General features: G+C 38.4%; 1 protein-coding gene across 5 annotated transcripts in view; it reads right to left on the reverse strand.

The window, feature by feature from the left end:
- BEGAIN (brain enriched guanylate kinase associated) overlaps positions 1 to 23,674 on the reverse strand; it is a 157,914-nt gene that overhangs the window by 110,550 nt on the left and 23,690 nt on the right. For all 5 annotated transcript variants that reach the window (XM_086895442.1, XM_086895441.1, XM_023927560.2 and 2 more), the window contains one exon: positions 1,942 to 1,970. In XM_086895442.1, the coding sequence (XP_086751568.1) occupies positions 1,942 to 1,955 (14 nt within the window). In that variant the 5' untranslated portion in view covers positions 1,956 to 1,970. The remainder of the gene's footprint in view (positions 1 to 1,941; positions 1,971 to 23,674) is intronic.

Raw genomic sequence — 23,674 nt, forward strand, 5'->3', positions numbered from 1 at the left:
GTGACAGGGAGCCTGGAAACGTTTGGGACGGAGCAGTGCGGCTTCTGCACTGGGTCCTGCTGGAGCTCCCCCAGCCTGGCTTGCTGCTCTCCTTGGGAGCACAGGGAGCTCTGGGACTCTAAAATGCACCTGCTGGGGTGATGGGGACCAATCTCTGCCAGAATCAACTTTTGCACACAAGAGTTTTTAACAGAAAATTTCTTTAAAAAACTCCTGAGAGAGCCTGACGCTTCTCTTTGTGGAGTTAATAGTGAATTTCCTACTTCATTTCAGTGGGGAAGGGTCAGCTTTTCCATCTGTGTAATACTCAGAGAGTACTGAGGTAAAGACCGGAAAACCTGACAGCTGCAACATTGTGGTGTTTGGAAAATGGAACTTTATGAATGTTTATCCTCATCACAGAAAATTCTTTCTTTATTTTCACTACATTCTCCTGGGATCTGCAGCTCATTATTGCAAAAGAGGCAAGACTAAAAGCAGAGGCCAAGGTGTGCTCAGGAAAGTATCACAAGTATTAGAATGAATTTGTGCACACATGCTTATCAAGCAAACATGTAAATATATATTCACTTGCATCTTCTAAGAGCGATTCATGACAGAAGTGTGCACACACTATAGGTGATTGTTTGGAATTTTTATTAGACACCAGTCCATACACCGAGGCACTTTCTCAGGCATTACTCAGGAAAAACTCACAGCTTTAACATTACAGTGCTTAAATACATGAAAATCCATAATACATTGCACAGTGTTTTTCTTTCAGCACAAAAGTTACAATACTTCTGTTATCATGAGCCTCTACAAAAGTGTATAAGTGCTTTAAAAATATATTCTTAGTAACTTTTAGACACGCGTCTTCAAGTCCACTGTAAGAGATCTAACCTCCTTTGCCTCAAAAGAAAAACAGGATTCTGTTTCCAGCCCAGAATTCATTAAACACTTGATCAAATTCCTACTGTTTTGCATTTGCCATTTCTTCCCCAATTATTTCTGGAATTTCAGAACTTTTCTGCATTTCTAATAACTCAGGATAGCCATTCCAAACTGAAGGAATCTAAAAAGTTGTTCTTGGACAAGAGTTGTCACTAAACAGAGTTGTCAGGTCCAGAGAAGGAATTTAGGCTTGTCCAATAAAACCAAGTAAGTTCATGGCAAGTATATTTGATTATGAAAAAGAAGTTCCAAGAAGTATTTAAAGGGAATAATTTAAAGGGTAGTAAAAAGTTCATCTCTTACCTATGTGTTAGGTTCTACTAATTTTTAATTCATTTATTTAAAAGGGCTAGAATGCTTTCTTCTTTCTTTTTCTTTCTCAACAACATACACAAAAGCAATATCCCCCAAAGCAGACTTGCACTAGGACATGGGATGGAAAACTTATGTTATAAAACCCATCTCCTTTTGCTTAAAGCAGAGAGATGTGCTGAGAAACTGGTACAGTATGACAACATTTTAAACACAGAGGAGACGAGATTTATCTGGCTAGTATACAATATAAAACAAAAATCGAACACCAATGTTACAGTGCTATAGTGAAACAAACTACATTAATTAGATGCTTTGAAGTCAAGCCTATATTTTCTTCAGCTTTTTCATGAATTATTGATCCACTTTCCTCATTAAATGGAATGGCAGGCTCTTGCAGTAAATGGAAAAGTGGCTACAACATTTATATAATCAAATATACTCTGCATCTGGCAATAAAACACGTTTGTGTATAAAACACGTTTTCTGAATTGACATCCCTGCAAAACAGATTTACTAGAACAACCACATTCCTTTCCTTTTGTCTCTAAAGCACAGCTTGCCTTGCATCATCATGCAATCCAGTGTTCTACTCTGATCGCATTAAACAAAATATTTTCCAAGAGCCTGTATTGTGCATTGTGCAACAGAACATTTCTTCTCTATAATGAGATGTAAATAAACTGTCTCACTTACCTTATTTTCTCCATTTCTGCCGCAGAGGCCTACAAGAAATCAAATAATAGGAGCAAGTGAATGAAAGAAAACATTCACTCTGCAGATTTATGCATAGTTAAGGCTTTCCGAATGCTTCTCGACAAGTGGCTACAAAGCGGCGGCGGGCGAGCCCCACATCTGCATTAGCCGAAAATAGCAGCGGCAGCTGGAGCGGGGAGCAGAGGCGAGCGCAGTGGGAGCCCGCGGTACCCACGAGCCCTGGCCACCAGAATGACTCAGTTGTAGCGCCGAGGCAGAAAATGGGGAGGGGAAAATAGAAGGAGAAGGAAAAAAAAAAAAAAAAAAAAAAGGAAAAAGCAAGCAGCAGCAAGTAACAGGTTACTGAGCCTCCTGGGTTTCCCAGGGAAAGTTGAATTGCCGTGCTACCCTGTGTGCGGTGGGCATGGCAGCGGGCTGGGCTGGCGGGGATTGACAGTGACTTCATCACACGTGAATTTGGAGCTCAATTCATCATCTTCCACAGAGCCCGGCAGATGGAAGGACACGAGCTTGCCTCCTTAGTGGGAGTTTCGAGTAATCAAATTACTTTCCTCAAGTAATACACTATCTTGACAATTAGCATCTCGGTACACGGAGGCGTCTGGTTAACCCTTGCGCTGCCGCCGCCCCGCCTGGGGCTGCGGGCGCCTCCCCGGCCCCTGCCCCGCCGGGTCCCGTTAACCCTTTCAGCCGCCGCTCGGCATCCGCACACACCCGGCACAGCCCTGCCTGCTCCTGCCATTGCCCGGGCTCTTCCTACCCTATGGATGCTGTGAATTCCTCCTTATCTATAGCACGGAGACGCGTTCGTTTCTCCAGCATTACCTACATGCAAAGCATAGTCTTGTTAACTCTTTGGTTTCTCTTCTATCATTAACTCGTGCGGATCCTAAGTAGCTGCTCCCATTTCATTTTAGCACAGCACTGGCACAGAATCTCATCAATTCTCACAGTTCTGCTTTATTGTAACTAAGGAAGGAGCGCTCAGAGCAATCCTGCAATCTCTAGAGCCAGATAAATCCCGGCATCACAGAATCTCTTATTTATACTGAAAGCATTGGCCATTAATCATGAGCACTTCAAACCTTATTGATTAATGGCTAACAATCATATTTGAGTATGAAATAAATTAAAGATTAAAAATAGAGAAATGTAAATTTAATCAGTTAACCAGCAGGAAATTTGTCAAACTGCCTAATAAAACATTCCAAATGACAAATTGTTGGTTCTTCATTGGGTCACTTGTCTTCCCTTTTCTCATTTACTTTTGATTTGCCCATTAGAGATGTTGTCAGTCAGGCTGGTGTTTGCACGGTAATTTCTGATGACAAACATTAAGGACTTCAACCATTCACCACCACTTGGTAGGCAGGAAGCCAGCTGCAGGAAAAACCCTCCTCAGTTTCTCAGTAACATATGCAATACATGTTTACATGGTCCTTGCTATGTAAACATGGATTGCATAGTTTCATTCCGACATTAATATGTGGGAGCCACAAGGTTATGTGTGCAATCTTGAGGTTAAAAGTGTAACCTAAGGACCCATAATCGCTTTCTCTAATTTGTGTCTGTCTATTGAATCCTGCATACTCGGTAGCTCACAGGAATAGATTCAACATCACTGACCGAAAAATGGACCACAGAGGCTCACTCCCTGGGCATGAGAAACTGCTGGCTACAGGCTTGCCTGTTTGGCTCTCCAGACATGAACTCTCCAACACTGCCCTGCTCATCATGTTCCTTTAATTTTTGGGGAGATGATATAGTTCTTTTGCAGGGCTACTCACTATTTCTTTGCCTTGAACTCTGGGAGTCACTGTGAATTGGAACTGGGAGTCACAGGGTACTTAGAAAATCTGATTTCAGGGCTTCTATTATGGCAGTATGTGCAGACATGAAGGGAAAATACCTGGCCTTGCTTTTGCCTAGTGCTTTGAATAAAGCTGCACTCATGGGGTCAGTGTGGGGGTTGCTTTGTGTGATTAAATCAAAGTATTGAGAAGAGGAGCTGTAGACTGATGTTTTGGTGATACTCATCTGTGAATGCAAGTGAGTCATTGGCTGCCAATCCTGACAGGAAATTAGTAGGGAGAAAAAAGCACAGCAAATGCCTAACACCAATTCAAACAAAAAAAACTAAACCAAGCTGCAATTACTTTTTTTTTTTTTTTTTACTGGTAGGGCTGGATTTTTTACCTCCTCACAGTAAAAGCTCTTTGTTCCCTGAAATATGGCCAATTTTCCTTCGGACCATTGAGGAAGTTCTACTCTGCCTTTCCCTGGAAGGCTGTGCAGTAAAGAGACGTCTCCTCTCTGATGTGGGTTCAGATCAATCCTCCTCAAGGAGGATGCTCTGCCCCAGGTCAGGGGCCTCTCTGGGCTGCAGCACTGCAATGCTCTATTATGTCTTTTGATGGGGATCTGCTCCCAGTAAATAAATAGGAGCACAGGACAGGACTAGAGCCTGTGTGCTCTTCAGCAGATTGCCCTAGCTTTCAGCCTAGGGAGTCAAATGAGTGTATAGATACTAGAAATGGTAAAAATAAAGACAGGAGCATCCGTAGAAATATAGCTTCCATCCCAAGCAATTTCTTTTCTCAGATAGCTGTGTCCCTTAGAAAGGTAATATTTTATCCCCTTTTTTTCTTCTCCTTCTTCCATTTCTTCCTCTTCTCCATATTTTTTTTTTTTTTCTTCCTGGTTTTTCTATTTTGCCCCCAAAAAGCCTTAGCAACTCACAACTATTTTAAAAGTCTGTGGTTTTCTGAAACAGCTCTGTAATCACAAGGTGACATTTTTACTAAGGCAAAATTGCTGCTCCTAGCCGGATCCCTGCCATTGATTTAGCCCGTGGAAGTTTAGAGGTTGCATCATCCTCCCACTGCTGTCTATGAAGCCTCCTATCTAAAATATCTTACTGAATTTATTTAAAAATATGTTCTAAACAGTTCTGAATTGGCCACTTTAAGGACAAATCTTGTCCTTAAAGTCTTATGGAACCTATTTCAAGCAGATAGACCAAGGTAAAGGTTGGTGCAAGAATGCCCTTAATGGTAAGTCATCTATAAATTACTTGCTAGTGTGTTTATTCATTTCAAGTGATTCTTGATGCCTAAACTGAGCAGGGATTGAAGCTGTGTGATTTTTTAAAATTAAATATTTTAAATTAAGATCAGTAATTAACTTTAATTATAAAAATATCAGATGTGATTATAAAAATATCAGATGTGATTTATTTACATTTTTTAAAAAACAATATCAATACAGTATGACTAAATAATTTATTTAATTTGCCTAAAAATAACAATGTTTGCTTTTAATAAAAAGTTTGGTCTGTGTAATTCAATAGGCTACATTTCTATACGCAGTGTATTTACTTAAAATCCTGGGACAGGTTTGAAGATTTTAATTTTTACACACATACTTGGTGTGGCAACTCCACCTGGAAACACTTTTGGGCAATGCCTAATAATATTGACAGAAACCTGATTTTTTTTCCAAGTGTTTGAAGGAAGCAATTGTGATACACCAAACAACTACCAAGACCGATCTTTTTCAGAAGTGTTAAACATTTAAAAGTCCATTTTGGGGCAGATATTAAAAAAATACAAACAATTTTTTGGTTTTTGGTTTTTTTTCCCTAATATAACCCCTGCCCCTCACTTATTCTAGATTGCAAATTGCCATTCTTTGATATTCTTTGATAACAAAGTCATTTGCTGGCTTGAATGAAAACATGGATGCCGTAAATGGAAACCCTAGGAAATTTTACTGTGCTTTTTTCCCTCTTTAGAATATGGTTATTGGCTTTTAGACAGCACAACAACCTTTGGGTTGTTTCAAGTCAGCAGAGTGAATGAAGGATACTGATTCCCTAATTTTGTATCTTTCCATGTTTTATTAATGAGTCAAACAAGCTCAAGACAATGGCAGAATATTCTTAGTCATTGACATACATAAAGCTCAGTGTTCCAGTTATTTGGGTTTTTTATATAATCAGTGTTTATAGTATTGATTATTGAATCTAAACATGTTTTTAATGAAAAAGTCATGCTGATAGTCTATCATTCTATTCAGTTCACATTGTGTTTATGTTTTACTTTCTTTGTGATCTCTTTTTGGGGGATAAGCAATTGTGTGATTTCAGATCTTTCAGACTTCTAATGAAGTTTCCTTCCTCTAAGATCTTGAGATTAATTTTCATCCTTCCACATCTGCCCATTGTACATGTGGAAAAGAAATACCCTGGAAGAGAATTTTAGATTTTATTTATTACCTTTTGTTTTCTTGGGAAAAGCTGTTTCATTCTAGAGGGAGGGACTGGACCCAGAGTCTGTCTCAGTGCCCACCAAACCTTCCCCCTGTGTTCAGTGACTTTGGAGTCACACGTTGGCTTGTTGCTACCAAAGGCACCAGAAAAGAAAGAGTAGCAGGAAGGTACTGCCACTCGTTTATTCTGTCTGTTTACAGTTGTTTATTATTGTGGAAGTTACTTTTATTTCTTTGTTGAGGAAAGCTGTAAATGAGAGCTCATTCACAGCTAAAGTTGTCTGGACTTCTGGCACGTATGTAAACTGCCACATGTTTTCAATCCATGTGTATTACTTTAACATTCTTTTGTGCTTGCTGTTGTAGTCAAGTTTTATTGATAGAAACCACTGTGGTCTTTTTTCCTTTCTCTTCCTACAAAGTACAAGAGTTAAAGATTTGATTTAATAAAAATTACAGATGACATAATTTGATAGGATCAATCTTTAATTAGATGTTGATCAATTTTTAGAGATTTCTTTTATTGGCTTTAAAGTACCACTCAGGCAATGCCTGAAGAAAGACTAAAATTTAATCTATAGGAACTTTAAAAGAGCTGGAAGAAGTGTCCACTTGCATTTGATTGTATTGAATCTATCTGATAGATGTTTATGAAAGAAGAATCATTCTGTAAAAAAACTCTTGCCTGAAATTTTTATAGAGACACATAGAAAATTGAGTCCAAGTCTCCACAGTTGCCACTGTAATAGAAATTTTGCTCAGAAAGCATGTGCTCCAGCCATACCTCCACACCATGGGCCATAAAACACCTCCCCTCTGCTCAGACCCGCTGAAGATAGTTCATATATAAAAGATTTTACACTCAGAGAAGAAAGCAGAAGCTGCCAAGGATAATAGCCTTTATCCTTTCCATACTATTTAACCTGTTGGAACCACTGAAATGAGGAACATTTTCTGTTGGGAAGAGGAACACAGATTAGAAAGAATGGAAAGGTTCCACTAAGCTGTGGGGGGTTTTCATGCTGGACATGAGGAAATGCATTTGTCAACCAGTTTAGATTTACCAAGCACAGGTAAGTCATAACAAATCCTTCAGCACCACCAAGAGTAGCATTGTACTTTCCCAGAATTCCCTCCCTATCTGGGACCAACTTCCAATGTTTCTTAGGGTAAAAGAAGAAATCCTCCACAGCAACATTAAATTACAAATGAAAACTCAGATGTTTGGGACTAACTACAAACAGCACAAATTCGGTACAAATGGACCTAACTCAGTAAACAAAAGAAATTGTCTTTTTAATTCGTAGAGCAGATGACTGAGTTCAACACCCAGAATTTTTACACTGCACCAGAGCACCAGGACATCATGCAATGTCCATGAGGCTGCTGGGATCCATCTTGAACCAGTTAGATTTGTTTTTACCATTTTTCTGAACTCTACTAAACTGAATGAAGTCAGGGGGTGATTTTAACCATGTTGAATTTTGTATGACCAGTTCTGTCTTTGATCTTGTACCAATTTTGTGTTTAAAGCCTATTACTCCCACCCTGTTTTTACATTGCCATACACATTTATGAAGAGATGTTTTATCTGAGAAGGAAAACAAGATGTGATTCTCCAGCTGCTCTCAGAAGATTGTACTCCTTTCCTGTCAGTCATTTCAGTATTCCTTCTCAGCATCTGTTCTAAATTACCTTAAATATGATTTGAAAATGGGTGATCAGAATGTGCATCATGTAAAAAGCACCTTGGCAGCACCTTGTATGGTATATATATGCTTCAGTGACTCTAAACAAAATATATCTGCAGTGCATCTTGGGCTTGTCTCAGACTTCTTGTGATTGTCTCTTGCTGGACACTCACAGCTGTTTTACTCCAACAACACACCTGGAGCTCTGTTTCTCTGCTGCTGACAAATGATGAGCTCCACAAAATAGTCTTTATGTGGATATGTTGTGTTAAAATTTCATTATTCTGATTATAAATAAACCAGTTCTTGTATGAGCTCCTTAATAGTTGTCAATACCTCAAACTGCCTTTATTATTTAGGTAAATCTGTTTATTGGCTCAAAGTCACTAACAAGTATTTACAACAAAATGTGTCCAAAATCTTCTTTGAAAGTTCCAATAATCCCTTTCCTACATGAGAGGCTTCCATTTTAACATTTACATAGGCTTTTTATTCAGATTAATCATCTTGAATTACTCTCCATTTTATAAATTTTAGACAGTAATTCTCAACTGAGCACTTTATGAGCTACTTTGTGCAAATCTAGATAGATCATGACTTGTTCCCTGAGTATAAAATTGCTTCTTTTAACAAAAAAGTTACTTTTGCAAAAACTGTCATGTTTAATGCCACCTCTCTTCATCCTTGATTGCTCAGCTTGCTTGACCGTGAAGCCTTCCCTTCGCTTCGTGTTACATTTTCTCTCAGCCACTTTGGATATATTTGTATCATTGCACACTGAGAAAAACTTTGCTTCTGGGCTTACCCATTCATGTGTCAATTGAGAAAGATTTTGGGCTGGGGATTACTGCAGGATTCCTGACATCAACAGAGTGAATAGTAGTAGTTCGAATCTGCCTTAATTATGATGGTTTCTGTTAAACCTTCCTCATCCTTCCTCAGATGTCCTCCAATTATTCCCTGTTCACTATCATTCATACCAAAAGATGAGGCAGAGAATCTCTTTAATAACTGGACAACATCTAAGTTATTCTGAATTTCTGTCTGATCTCCAACATGCTCTAGATCTTCCTTGTTTTTTTTTTTTTGTTTCATTTTTTCTGTGTGTATGGTTGAACACCTTTTCAGTACTAATATTCTAAAAATCATTTCCAAGGTCTGACCTCGCTGAATTTTTGGCTGAAACATACTGGAGAATAGTCATAATAGAAATAAGATAAAAAGAAATATTGGTATTTTTTCTCACAACAGGCATTTAAATTCTTCATGACACATCCTGCATGTGTGAACATATTAAATTGAAACTGTAACCTACAGGCTTCTTTTTTGCATGGTTGGGAAAACATAGCATTCTCAAGCTGTTTTATTTCCTAATATTTTAGAATCTTTGTTTTGCTTCCTTAGTTTCTTTTTCTCTCTGTGAAGTCTCAAACCCACATTACCAACAGAGGCAAATTAGTAGAGCTCCACTGAAGTGAAGTCTTGCTGATTTATATCACTAGAGGTTCTGCTTTTAAATGTCTGTTTCGATGAGTCAAGCTGATTTCTGTCATACCCAGTACCCCCAAGTAGCATGAATGCTGTCATTTCTCTCAAAAAATGGTCCCAAAGGAACCTACACCTCTTCTCCATGTCACTGGGCAAACGATCCAGTGAAACCTGAACAAAGACCATTGAAAACAGGGACTTCCTGCCTTAAAATGGTAGCTCAGACTCCACTTAAATTATTCAGTATATCTTTGCTCAATCAGTTTTTTTTGAACCTGTGCATGTAACTAGTGTGATTAAATGCTTGGTTTTTATGAAAACAGTCCTTGTAGTCATCAGGAGCGATGAGGATCCATAGTGCTAGGAGCTGTACAAACTCTCCAGGTGAAAATGAAATGATCCCAGATGACCTGATCAACTAAAATAGGGACAGATATGTACAGTATTTTTATTTTCTTTATGGTGCAGTGACACAGCAGCCCTTGTGATAATGGATTGATGAACTGTTTTCTTTAGAGTTGTTCATCATCCTATGATACCATAACATTACAAAAGGTTAAAGTAGTGAGGTGAAGCCACTCTGCTTGCCCAGCCAATCCACTGTACTGCACTTCAGTTCAGTTTTGTTCATGAATGTTGAAGATGGGAAGTGGGAGAGAGAGATGAGGAGGGGAGCAGAACTGCAAAATTCATGCATCCTACACTTGTAGAACTCTGTTCATTACAAAACATGCATTTTGTGCTCTAACTGCATCTATACCTGTCTAGGTGATAAAAGTAATGATATGGGGACCTGTTAAACAAAACTTCACCTTTAATTCTTGTTGTGGTTCCTAGTTTTGTGCCCTAGTTTTGTTCAGAACCACCCCCAAGAGAAAAGTTCAATGGAAAGCAACCAGAATCCTAAGACAGCCAAGAAACTTCCTAGCAAAAGCAAGACTGCAATGAATAAAGATATTTGTTTTCAAACAGGGTAAAGATGGCTGTAAAGATAATGGAAATCTATAATTTTTCATGTTTGGTGTGGATTAAATAGGAAATAATGCATTTAAAGTGTAGACAAAAAATGCAGAGAAAGTGTCAGAGGCATTATTTTGATCACAGAGATAGTTATGTACTGAGGAGATTTCCCATGATAGCTGTGGCATGTTCCATAAAGATTGGAAGGATTTACATACTTCCCTTCACATACTTGCCCCTTCCTTGGGGCAGGAGGACAGACTAGGCACCTTTTATGGTCTTCCTGACACTTCTGAGTCCATGAACATAGGGCAATATAGATCAGTGCAAATATTTCTTACAACAAATGGAATTTTCTCTCTGCTATACTGCCTTCAACATGAGTCAGCTCCCAAGGCACCACTGCTTCCCTGGCACCTGTACACTGGGGGCTGGAGCAGGTCTCCTAAAAGTAGGACATTTGTGTTCATGACTTTTGTCACTTCTGAACTTGTCTATGGACAGGGAAGAGTAAACTAAACAAGGTGCACCAATATAGCCAGGCAATATCACCGACATTTCCCTCAAAAGAAAGGCAAACTTCAAAGCTTTCACTTCTCCTGTCACAACACTGGTGGAAAACAGTATCTGTTTATTGATTTTCCTTATTTTTCATCCTATCTCCAACCAACAGGAGTGGGGCTTCAAAGTCACACCAGTGGTGCTACATCTATTTCTGGAACAACAGTAATTCCAGGGAATGAAAAGCCATGGCCTTTCATAGATCATTTGGATTTTTGCCTGTAATTGTTCAAGAGAACTTAAGCAATAAAAGAATGAGGCCAGAGAATAATGCTAAAGAGATCTTTGATCTTCCTCCTTCAAACCAGTCTCTTCACCAAAGGAAGAGGAACTTCCCAAAAGATTAAAAAATCTCCCTAAACCCAGAGCAGACTAGAAGGGAATTAGGATGTTACTTGAATGAAATGAACTTATTCTAGGCACAACTTTGACTTATGTGCCAGTAAGGTATAAATATGAGGAAACAAAGATCATATTCCTAGAAGTGCTATTGGTTGATGGTGCTTTTCTTTTTATGCCAGTGCAAAACCTGCCTTGTACATTTGTGCCCTCAGTTGTCTTAGGGTACATGCAAATCATGCATCTGTAAAACAGGCATATCTCAGTCCTTCTCTGTTAAATTGTAGTGCCTTCTGCTATCCACATGGAGGTCAAAAAATTTAGAGGGATCATAATATATTCCTAATATGTATCTATATAATACATGGATGTATTTGTTTAAGGGTCACTTAGAGCCTTAAGATGGTGAATATTAATTACCATCAAATTAATCTGCTAGGTAATAAGCTTAGAGAAGTACCTGTTTTAAAGAAAGCTTGAGGTCCTTAAGGGAGTCCCAAGGCCAGGCAGTGATGTTAAAAGGCAGAAGAAACTTGAATTTTATTCTCCCAAGTTTTTAACTAATTTTCTAACTACTTCATCTGTCTCTTTACTGCTTTCTAGGCAGGGTATGAAAGTAAGAAAAGCTCTTTTTGCCATCTTCCCTCTGCACTCCTGCATGAGCCAGCCAGGTTCTCACTCCAATATTGCCCAGGAAATATTTCTTAAGCTGTAGTGATTTTTGTTCCTGCAAAGCCACGATATTACTGGTGTGTGTCAGCATTGCTAAGTCCACTGGTGTCATTGTAATAATTTGAAGTATAATATAAAGTGACTTTTATGCTGGACTTGGATGGTGTCTTAATTGCTACAGGGTCATCAGAGGTCTTTTTATTTTCACTGCACTGTGCATTAGCATTCTTCTCAGGGCTTCTTTTCTGGGAGTTTAAAGAAGTCTGTTCTTACTCCTACACAAAACGTGGAATTTCTAGGCTTTGCTGTGGAGACATTAAATCTGACTCTGGAGATTCCTTTGTCGAAAAGGAAGCTGTATTGTTAAAATTACATCTGGCTTTTGCACGTGTCACATTTCACGGGAACATTGAGCCTGTATTATCTAGTGGCTTTGCCTGCAGTCTTTCTTCACACAGTGCTATTTTTAGATTTTCATACTGTTGGAATTCAATAGTCTAGTTGTCAAGGCAAGCACGAGAAGATAGTTAAGGGTGAATTTGTCAATGATTCAGCCATGTTCATCACTACTATTACTATATAATCTTACCATAGTGGGGGACAAATACCACATTTAGGACATGTAATTGCATGGAACTGTCAGGTTTTAGATTGAAATTATAAAGTGCTTAAATATAATTACAATCCAGGTTTGAATCATTACAGAGTAAGTAGAGGATTATCAGAAGACTCTGGGGGAAGCTATAGTTTTTCTGAAAGGAACGACAGTCACCCACACTGTGACTTCAGCTAACATTTGTCCTCTCTCCTTTCTCCTCTCTCCTGCCCCTTTTGTCCCCATGGGCACTTTCTTTCACATACCCTTACAGATACATGAAGGAGAAAAGAGTTTGGCCATGGTATTAGATGAGGGCAGTAAAGGATCAGATCAGAACATTATTCTGTCCTGATGCATGACAAGAAATGAAGGCATTTGCAGTTAAATAGAATCAGGATTAAAATCCATAAAAAGGCTGGCTCCAGTCACCTACAGATTGGGGTTTAATATTGTGATGGTACACTGAATAACTGAAAAGCCTTGAATGAGAAAATAGACATTATTCTTAGGTGAATACCCTTGTAGCATATACCTATTTAAAACATACTAAAGGCAGTGATCCAGTAGAGCATAAAACTGATATAAAGCTTTGATCACAAATGTTATTTCATTGAAAATAGCATGCTCTTGTGCTTAGCAGAGCTCCTGGGTCATAAAGAATACAGAATTTTAAAGATCACCAAATTATAGACCTCAGTGATTTCTGAGATCCTTACTATGCCCTCTCAGTCACCGCAATAAAATGAATCTGATTTAGCAGATATGGGATATTTCCTTTAATTTAGTTAAAATTAGGAGATGGAGTCAATGTAAAAACTCCACTGTGGTCCCTACCTGTGACTGCACATATTCTCAGATGTTTAGGTGCCAGTGAGACCAATGCCCCCCCTGTTGCTGCAGCTGTAACCTGGGAGGTGCCAGAGGTTAAAATAGGAGGATAGAGGATAAAGGAGGTGCTTTGAGGTTGCTCAGGGTGCCTGCAAGGCAATGGAAATAGTTGGGCTGGGGATGGCCAAACTCTTCCTCTGAACTGACAAACGAGCTCAGCTCTTCCTATGCTGACAAAAAGTTACTAGCACACTGAAAACAAGTTTCTAGATATCAGACACCCAAGGTATTATTGGTTAAAAAAAGATTTAAGGGTGCCGTATTAGAGATACAAGATAAATACCTACTTGGAAAAATCCAAGGGCTCTTAAATTTTCCTGCTGTACAAACTTTAGTTTAAATCACAATTTTTAAATAATAAGCCATAAACTTCAGTTGTTTGAGTGCTGTCTGGCAGGAAAACCTGATTATTGCCAGTTTGCTCTTTGCAGTGAGGAAGATTTGCAGGACGAAACAGCAGTCTCCTAGCAACCACAGATCCTCTAAAAATCTTCTCTTTGATAGTTCTTAAAATATGTTAATGCCACTAGATATTGCAAAATAAAACATTGGGATCCACACCTAATGAAAGAAGGAATTTTGGTTTATATCTTCAGTCCAGAATAACAACGCACCAGTCAGCAACAGTTCTGACAATGACTCAACCCAGTTTGGGTTGTTCACCATTTTTGTTTTGTTTAATTAGATCTGCATTACTAAATCCCAGTAGTGCAAATGCTTATACTAATAACTGTGTGCATGAGTAGTCCCAGTGAGCTTCATGTGACTATTTATGTGTTTAATTACTTGCTGGACTAAAGATTTACTGTCTGAATTTTAGTGGGCAATATTTTAAAGTTCTGCTCCTCTCTCTTCCCCTGGTTATGTACAGGTATCTTATGAGGAGATTATTCTCTGACAATTTTGTACACACATGCTGAGAGATAGAGAATTTGAATCTTGAAAGCAGAGTTCAAAGCTCACATTCTAATGGAAGATTTTGATTTAGCAATTATCTTGTCCTCAGAGCATCTACAGAGTGCCTCACCCTTCCAAAGTACAGTAAATCTTTCAGGGTGAGGTCCTGAGAGCAGGAGAGAAATAACAAACGAGCAAGCATGTTAATCAATTCAAATGCTTACTACAAGGGACAGCTGCAGTGGTGTGCCAACAGACATCAAAAGGGCTACACAGATGTAAGCCAGCCCAGGATGCAAGACTCTGCATTTAATGTAGAATCCCAAAGGATTTATTCATGCTGCTGCATTGCTATTTTTAATGAATGAAGCAGGAAGGACCATAGTGCCAGGGAGAACTTATTGTAAGGGAGTAAAATTCCTATTTCTGAAAAATAAGGAGGAGAGTTCACAAATGATTTTTTTTTGTCCCCCCTCAACCATGCCTTTCTGAAGAGACAAAAGAATTAAACAAAGAACAAACTGTATGAAATAGCTTCTCAGGAATCTTGGAATTAGCAAAAATGTATCTTCCCATATGGAGCTGAGCTATAAAGAACACATGCATGCTTAATTTTTGTAGGGCAGTTGAGATAGACAATGTATAGCATTTCTCATCCATTCCTACTGATTGTTGTTTAAGTGCCATGGAATCTCATTAGTTTGGTCTTTATTTTATGTCCATTATAGGGGCTTCACAAAGAGGAAGAAGGCTTTTCCTTAGTCCTCTTATAGGCAAAGGACAACTGACCATTTGTGGTCACAATATCTGCTTGGCTTATTTTAGAGTGAAAAAAGAGTTGATAGAACAGAAGTGACGTATTTGAGAGGCAGAGTCGTGCCTGTCTCCTCCAGAGCAGCCCTGCCTGAGCTCTTGAGTGCAAGAAGGGAACTTTCCTTCTGTTTAAAGCATTTCTATTTGTAGCATATTGAAAAGAGCTGCCAATAATTTCTATGCATGCAATCAGTAAGCAAAGCTGCAGCAAAATGGAGGGGGATTCTCCAGGTAGTGAAGTTCTCTATAACTGAGGACTATGGTCTTCTTTTGAGTAATTGTAAACAGATATTTCTAGATCTTCTAGGTATCTTAAACTGCTAAGAAATATTGCAGATATCTCATTGTGTCCTTGTATGGAGCTATGACATTCAGAATCTTTTTAGAAGTTATTACAAAAGCAAGGAAATTTCTTTCTGTGAGTTGACTGGTGTGTACTGTCTATAGATACAGCCACTCAGATTATTGCTGCAATGGTCTAAAAGGAAAGCTTTTACAAACTTTATTTATTTATAAGATTATAAGCAAAAAATGAAGATTGTAAACAGGCTTAAAATGTTTCTCTGTTTTTATCCTACCCCTTAACTAGCAAAAAAATGATGACAGAATGTAAGAAAGGTCTTTTTTCTCTATTCAACAAGACTTTTTTTTTTATTCCTGCATCACTGTTTAGCACAATAGTACAGCTTGTCCCCAAGTTTGATTTCTGGTTATAAGGCAGACAGATTATGCAAACTGTCCTCTTTTGTGACCCCATGTTATTTCTGAGCCACAGACCATGTGTGAAGCAGTGCTACTGACCAAGGTCAGTCAGGCACCTCTCCACATCCCAGGTGGCTGCTGTTGAGACTAGAACCAGGGACTGAAACATAAGGAGAGCCTTTCAAAAGGCTATACAGAGGGGAAGAATGGAGAGCTATCAAATAATGACAGCCTACCCCTGCAAACTTGTCATGTTGCACTAAATAAATTTGTAAGAGAAGTATTACTTTAGAAATATGTCTTCCAGTGCTTTCCTAGGCTAATGTTTTTTTGATGAATGCCTAACAAAGAGTTGGGGAGCAGAGGTTCTCACTTTTCCCAATCTGCAGAGACATTACAGAACTCCTCTCTTTCTCAGGAGGTCAACAGAAAGTCACTGAATATCGAGTGTTTGTAGAAGAAATGCTTTTAATATGGCCAGGGAAGGTTCTCCCTTACCAAGTGTCAGCGGAAGAGACTGAGCAGAGCCACATCAAAGTGACTTCAGACAGTGTCCCTGTTAATTATTTCAAAAATGCTTCTGGATAGATACAAATGGAAAAAGAGTAGGAGTTGAGAGGATTTTGTGCCACTGGCACCAGAACTGCTGTTTTGAGAGTGGGTTTTCTTTAGCTGTTATTATTTCAAAGGGACTGAGCATGTTTTGAAGTGTGTTATGCCCTTCACTGCCATAGGAGAATGGCAGGTTTGGGCATCAGAAGGACAAATGCGTAGGGATGAATAAGAACAGTCACTTGCAAAGGCTCAGGGATATTGCAGAGGCTTGGAGAAACAAACATCTAAATGGGACCCTGATAAATTAATGAACAGTGCTTTATAAATAGTGTCACCACATGCTGGCTTTCCAGTCAAGGTTAAATGAAGACATAGTGACTGACTTCTTCTACGAAGTCAGCTAAAAAGGGAGATTGTGATTCAAGAAGCAAAGAAACCTTGTTAGAAACTTTGATTCAATTTCTTCATCTACTTCACATTTCCTTTCCAGTAAGCTTCTTGAACCCTACTATTGCCAAGATAAATAACTGCACTCTCATGTGGAGGTTTAGGATCTAAGTCTCCATCTCTCCTACAATTTACAGCTTACAAGAACTACAAATATCACTGTCTCTTCCTGTATATTTATGTCACAATCATACAGTGACAATTTCAATCATAATTTTATATCAGTTAGGAAAGCAGTATTATCACTGCACTGATTTAATGAAGAAGACAAGGATAATACAACAGATAAAGATTCAATTAGTTAAGCTCTATAAACAGAAATATATTTTGTATTGATCAAAGGTTTTCTTTTTCATTTAAATTGATTGTTTTTTATCAAAGGGGGAAGATGTTGCTGTGGTTCAAGACTTCATCTAGTTTCACAAATCTTGCTTTTCACCTCATTCTTTGAGAGGCACTGGGACTACTTGGTAGAAGGATTTGTGTCTTAGAGTCTCTGTATTGATAGCTGTAAAACAAAGATTGTAAACAAAGCTTCAAAATGTCACAAATAGGGAGAAAGAGAAAAATAACCAAGGACTGTGAAATCTTCAGAAGCAAAAAGAAATGGACTCAGTAAAAAAACCCACAGGCAGTGTCATATCTGTAAAACATTTATGCCTGACTATGGCAAGGAAATGGGGCATTAAATTAGGGATGAATTAAACTGAAGGCACATTTATATTGGTAGTGGTCTTTGGTGTGACAATGCCATTGTAAATAAAAAGCTGAAAAATAATGGCCCCTGTCCAGAAGTAAACAAAGGCAGGTTATGCATCTGCCAAACACTTTGTAAAGAAGTAGAAGGAATTTTTAAGGTTGAGAATCTGCCTGAGACATTAATCAGGCAGATCGCTAAATAGTAAAGCATATAAGCATCTACAAGATATGTAGGGGCAAATAGATTTCTGGGTGGCCAAAATAGAAAAAGTCACAGGGAGAACTTCAGGCTAGGGAATTATCATCTCATACAGTTGTACATTTCTTCTTCAAACAGTGAAAAGATGAGGAGCTTAAGTAAGAGAACCAGAGAAAGGATTATCACCAGTGTGGCAGAATACAGAATCCAAAAAAATTACATGAAGGATAAAATAAATAAAGGGGAGTGAAATAATTAACTAAAACATGGAAGAGTTAAAAAGCACATACCTAGAAAATCTAGGAACAAATAGAAAACATAAGGCTTAGCAGCAAAACTTTTGGAATATAATATTATGACATTTTTGAAATCCACATAGCAAGATACTTTTTTTCACAAACTTTGTAGAAAAATGTCAGAACCAACCAAAGAAGCCCTCTCCTTTGATATCCTTTTACAACTGGGAAAGGATCTAAATTTACAGAATGAAATTCTGGCTCTTTTGATCTCTTGAGTGATTTTTGCTATTTGGTGCAACAGTTTCCAGAATTCCCTCCAACAGGCATATTCCTCTAGGATAGAGGATTCACTTTAGCTTCCAGTTTGGTATTAGTATTTATCAGTGAGAAGATGACATCACTCTTCTCTCCCTCACACCAAAGGGAATAGCAAGGATTTGCCTGTAAGCCTGTACTTCAGACATCACTAGGAAAGGGCTGTTGGGATCTCCTCTTTAAGGTTGCAGTGAGGCCGCTCTAACATCACAGCTATGATGACAAAGCCAAATGAAACCTCTGAAAGAAATATTTCATGCTGCCAACTCATTATTTCAAAAAGAAAAGCTGCTTTTTTTCTCTTTAGAGCAATAACTGACACACATGAAATGAGCTAGTCAAGTTTTATAGGGGGAATTCATACATTTTATTACACCAGTTGGTACATTTCTGAAAAGCAAAGAGAAAAGCCATGGCATCCTTGAAATTTTATTTCAAGACAAAGGTTTAAACACAAAGAGCCTTTGTTGCTGTTGCTTTCTTTCCCCAGCTATATCACTTGGCCCAGTTGAATTTCTCTTGTTCTGCAAACATTGTCTGCTTATATCCTCATACTATAAAAGCTAGAAAAGCCCTGCAAAATTGTATGGCATGGATTTCTATCCTTCCATATTTTCTGCCACTGTACACATTGTATACAGTTGTATTTAGCTTGGTGATGACCTAAACACTTCCTTCCCTCCTAGTTTTCCACACCAATGATCTCCAGAGCTGCATTTTGGAATTCAATGTTCCTGGTATTGTGGCATCTAAACTAAAAGTCCTATCCCTAATGTTACACAAGAAAATGAATGAAGTGACATAGTGAGTGACTGGGGAAGAACTCATAAATAGGAACTAACTTTCAAATTCCTGCCAGGTAGAATTTGGATTGTGCCTTGCTGCCTGGGGATTTATATACCTTCAGATAAATGTCTAACTTCACTCTGATTCCTATTGATCTTTTTAGACCTTCAGGTTGTTTTGTGACAATAAGCTCCACATGCAACTTACTCTATTTAAAAATCACTTTTGATCAGTTTTGATCTTATTGCCTTTCTGTGTCATTTAAGTCTTTCATTATGAAAGTAGAAAGTGGAACACCTGACAATCATTTTTCTACCCATGGTTTTGTATATGTTTCTCCTAAACATAATGCACTCTTTTTGCTGTCTCTTCCTAAAGGAGTCTTTTAACTTTTAGTTCATCTTTCCTAAAAGCTTTCTTTCTGATTGTTGTTGGCAAGGTAATGATCAGAATTCTTTTCTGTGCTCTGGAGCACAGTTATATGGTCACAAAAAGTACATTTTTCTCTGCCTGTGTAGTGTTTTGACTACAGCAGTGTTCAGCAGATCTTACTGCTGGGTTTTCCATGAGGGTTTTTTTTGTTCCTGTCTTTTCCCACATAATAAATTTAGACTTCTTGTCACCAAGCACATTTGGATTTGTTAGTATTGAACTTTGCCTTGTGCTCTATCTTCTTCCAGATCTGTTAGTTCTCCTTGAAATCTTTTATCTACTGATTTTTCTAAATAAATCTTTACATCTTTAAGGCTTTTTTCCTTCATTTTTCATCTACTTTTCTTAAATTATTGCTAGAGTATGACTCAGCATTCCCTATGTGAACCTATTTAACTTTTATTAACCATTTTGAGCATTTAGCCTTAAAAATTATTTTTCCTAATTTGTTTTGAATGACAAAAAAAAATTTACTTCTCTCTTCCTCATTTCTGACCTCATTCAGCTGGTACACACCACACTGGTACCTAGCAAATGTGGCCTATGTAATCTTGTATGACTTGGAGAACAACAACTTTAAGAAGCCTTTGAGAAGGAAGAATTGGAGAATTGCACACCAGTTAGCCTTGCCTTCTGGTCTGGAATAGCCATGGAGCATTTATTCTTTGAATCCATTTCCACACACAGGAGTTTCTTCTGTCACAGAATAAATGTGACTTTCTTCATTGGCAGCCTGGAAATTTTGTCAGTCTTTCTAAGGCTGATCTTGCTTTACACTGTGCACAGAGGTGAATATACCTCTTTAACCTTCCATCTCATTTAAATTTCAAATCCAAGGTCATGTTAGATTCTTTTCAGCTAAACAGAACTCCTTAATCCTCAGCAGAATCTGTTGCACGGCCTCCTAGTCTAAAAGTGTGATCTTAGCTTTCTACACCTGGATGTATAATTTTATCATTGACTATTTAAATGTTCTTTCAGTGAGTTAGAAGTGAGATCACTCTGTCCTGATATCATTGTTTATCACACTATAAAAGTTTGCATTAATGAATTAATCATAAAAGGTTTTCCTTGCAATCACCAGTGAAAAGGCTTAATACTCTTAGACCAGATTTTTTAGATCCTTGTAAGGTGATTTCCTTTGAAACAACTCTCTAAAGAGTAGTTAGTCTGTTTTGTATGCACTGCAAAAGTGTTTTATTGCCATAGTATAGCTCCACACATTTTTCAAAAGAACCATCATGTCATATTAAATCAAATATCTGTAAAAGACTGTTACAGCTACTCTTTTAAATTCATCAGTCCCTAGGGGAACTTTGGCCAGAGTGTGAAGCTGACATTGTCTATAGGGATGGCAACATTACAGTACTTCTTATCAGAGTGATGACATTTTATAGATCTTTGAAAAAAACCCCAGTTTAATTATTTCCTTCCAACCTGCTGTGATTATGCAAGACTCAAACTGAGAAATCAGCTGTTACAATTACTTAGCATCTTAAGCTGAGACTCAGGCTCTGTGAGGACTATGCAATGCCTTCTTTTGGGGGTGTGCTTTGGCCCATGCTGATAAGACTCGGGATTTGACTGAAGCACATTGTGCTTCCTTCTGCAATGGGCAGATGTGTTTTCCATCCCATTAAAAGAGTGACAGGACAGTGGCAGTAGAGGGAATTCAAGCCAAAGTCTCAAATGGTATAGAATCAGGATTACTGCTCACTGGAATGCTGCAAGCTTACCTGGCTGCCAGGCTGACCAGCTCATGAGTGATGAGGTTCCAGAGAAACATCACCATTTTTGTCCTGGGAATCAATCCCAAAGATACTCCCTCTCACCTTCACCTGTCACATACATCTCATCCAGTTTGGGAATACAACCCAAAGGATTGAGTGGTGACTCCAAGCACAGGTGAGTACTTCCCTGCCTGTGCTTGTTTCATTCCCTGACACATCAGGAAGCACACTCCCCCACAGTGAGTGTTTGCAAGACTGGGTTCTCAAGCCCTACTGCTTTGTCTTTGACTTCACATCTCAGTAATGAGTAGTTCCACAGTGGCCATAATGCATAATACATTGATAATAACAGCACATGTATCATTACACTTCCTACTTACATTATTTGTCATAATCCTTAAATCGCATTTTCCCACAAATAAATAAGACCCTGTGATAGATAATTTCAGGCTTTTATGTCAGAAGTGCACAAAAAGCTATAGTTCTTTCAGCACTTGAGATTTTTTTTTCCCCCCCAAGTTCTCTTTCTATATTTTGAGAGGTAAAGCATTAATATAAAACAGTGACATGGTTGTCAGTTAACTTTTAATGTATTTTAATGGAGAGAGGTAGAAATGCATCACTGAATAAAATGAATTTATTTCAGGTACTGTAGGCTCAAGGTGAATATGCAACACCCCATTGCACCAGTGGTAAATAAAAAGTGCAGGACTATTAAAGAGAAGCAGAGCTGTGAAAAAGTTCTGCTAGATCAGGTATTTGGGGAAATACAGATGACAACTGGAAAAGATTTTAATGCTGTGCACCTATCATCTGTGAAGGCAATGGATGACAATGGAATGCAAGATAATATAAAGGTAGATTTATTTCTAAACAAGTTCTGCTGCACTTCTATTCAAGTTAATAGTTTACAGTTAATCCAGACATGGTAATTTAACTGCAAAACTGCATTACAGGGGTTTGAGTGCTACTTGACATAGAAATGTAAGATATTTTTAACTCTGAGCTATAAAAGGAAAGTGCAAATATAGAAAGTCTGCAACTGAACTAAGTCTGAACCACAACAGCTTTGCAGGCTGCAAGTCCTGCCTGTTCTGGCTGGTAGAAAAGGCACTGACTGCTGGAAGATTCAGGACAAACCTGAGACAAGACAGTGAAATTTGCCATGACATGCAGTCATTCTATGTAGATCAAAGTTTTCAGTGGTTGACAGTGCATTGACATTATAGATGGACCTAATTTAATTTATTAATAGGAATAGGTTGCCTAGGGAGTTTGGAGAGTTACCATTCCTGAAGGTGTTCAAGAGGCATCTGTGTGTGTTGCTGGATGATGTGGTTTAGGGGTTACAGGGGTAGTGAAGGGTTAATGATTGGACTGGATGATCTTAAAGGGCTCTTCTAATTTTGATGATTCCATGATTTTATGATTCTATTTTATTTTATTTTTTTTTGCATCCACCTCAACTGGAATTGCATAAGTACAAAGGAATAATTTCTTCAGGGAGAGAAATTTGGATGGCACACAGAAGGGTTAATATGTTCACTGATTTAGATGTCCATAAAAGGAAGACAGCATAGCAGATTTATTTTTGCACAACAAAACACTTTTGTTGGAAAATCCTGTTATACTCAATGCCCAGTGAATTTCCCTAGAAAACACATTAGTGCCCTTACTAAAGTTTATAGAGTTGATGCCCTAATCTGGAAGAAAAATAATGAGGTTATGTGATAATAGGGTGTAAATAACTTTGGAAATAACCAGTCTTAGTGGTCTGGAGCTAAAGACTATCAACTGCAATACAGAAATTTTCCTTTCAACAAACTGAAGCAATTGAGAAGCTCATCATTCCCTAGTTACCCTAGAGGGACATATCCATGTTTTTGTAAAATTCTGTTATGACTAGGAGGTTCATAAGCTGTGCTAAGCGTGAAATAATAAAAAGGAATTAATGACACAATTTGTTGTCAATCTATGTGTTCTGGTAAAAAAAGGAAGGTGTACAGACATTTGTGGAAGCAGGTAGCTCTTGATGAATGTGGGAATGTCTTGGGAATGACACATGCAAAACTCCCCACTGAAAAAAAAGGCTGCTCACTTTAAATAAATTTAGGAAGCTGAGGAATGAAATAAACATGTTCATGTCTTGGAGTGCTAGGGCAGTAAGCACCAGGTTCAGTTGTCCCTCAGTGCCTCAAGCAGTGCTTCACCATTCCCTTGCTGGCCAGAGTGCCCACAGTGCTCGTAGGCTGTCCTGGGGTGGAAGTGACCCACCGAGGTCATCGAGTCCAGCCCCTGACCCCGCACAGGACCCCCCAAAGATCACACCAGAGCCTGAGAGCATTGTCCAAACACTGATGGGCTTGGTGCTGTGCCTGCTCCCATGGGGAGCCTCTTTCCATTCTCAGTTGTTTTCTCTCAGATATAAAGAT

This window comes from Cyanistes caeruleus, chromosome 6, assembly GCF_971803275.1.
Source record: "Cyanistes caeruleus chromosome 6, bCyaCae1.hap1.1, whole genome shotgun sequence".
Taxonomy (NCBI): domain Eukaryota; kingdom Metazoa; phylum Chordata; class Aves; order Passeriformes; family Paridae; genus Cyanistes; species Cyanistes caeruleus.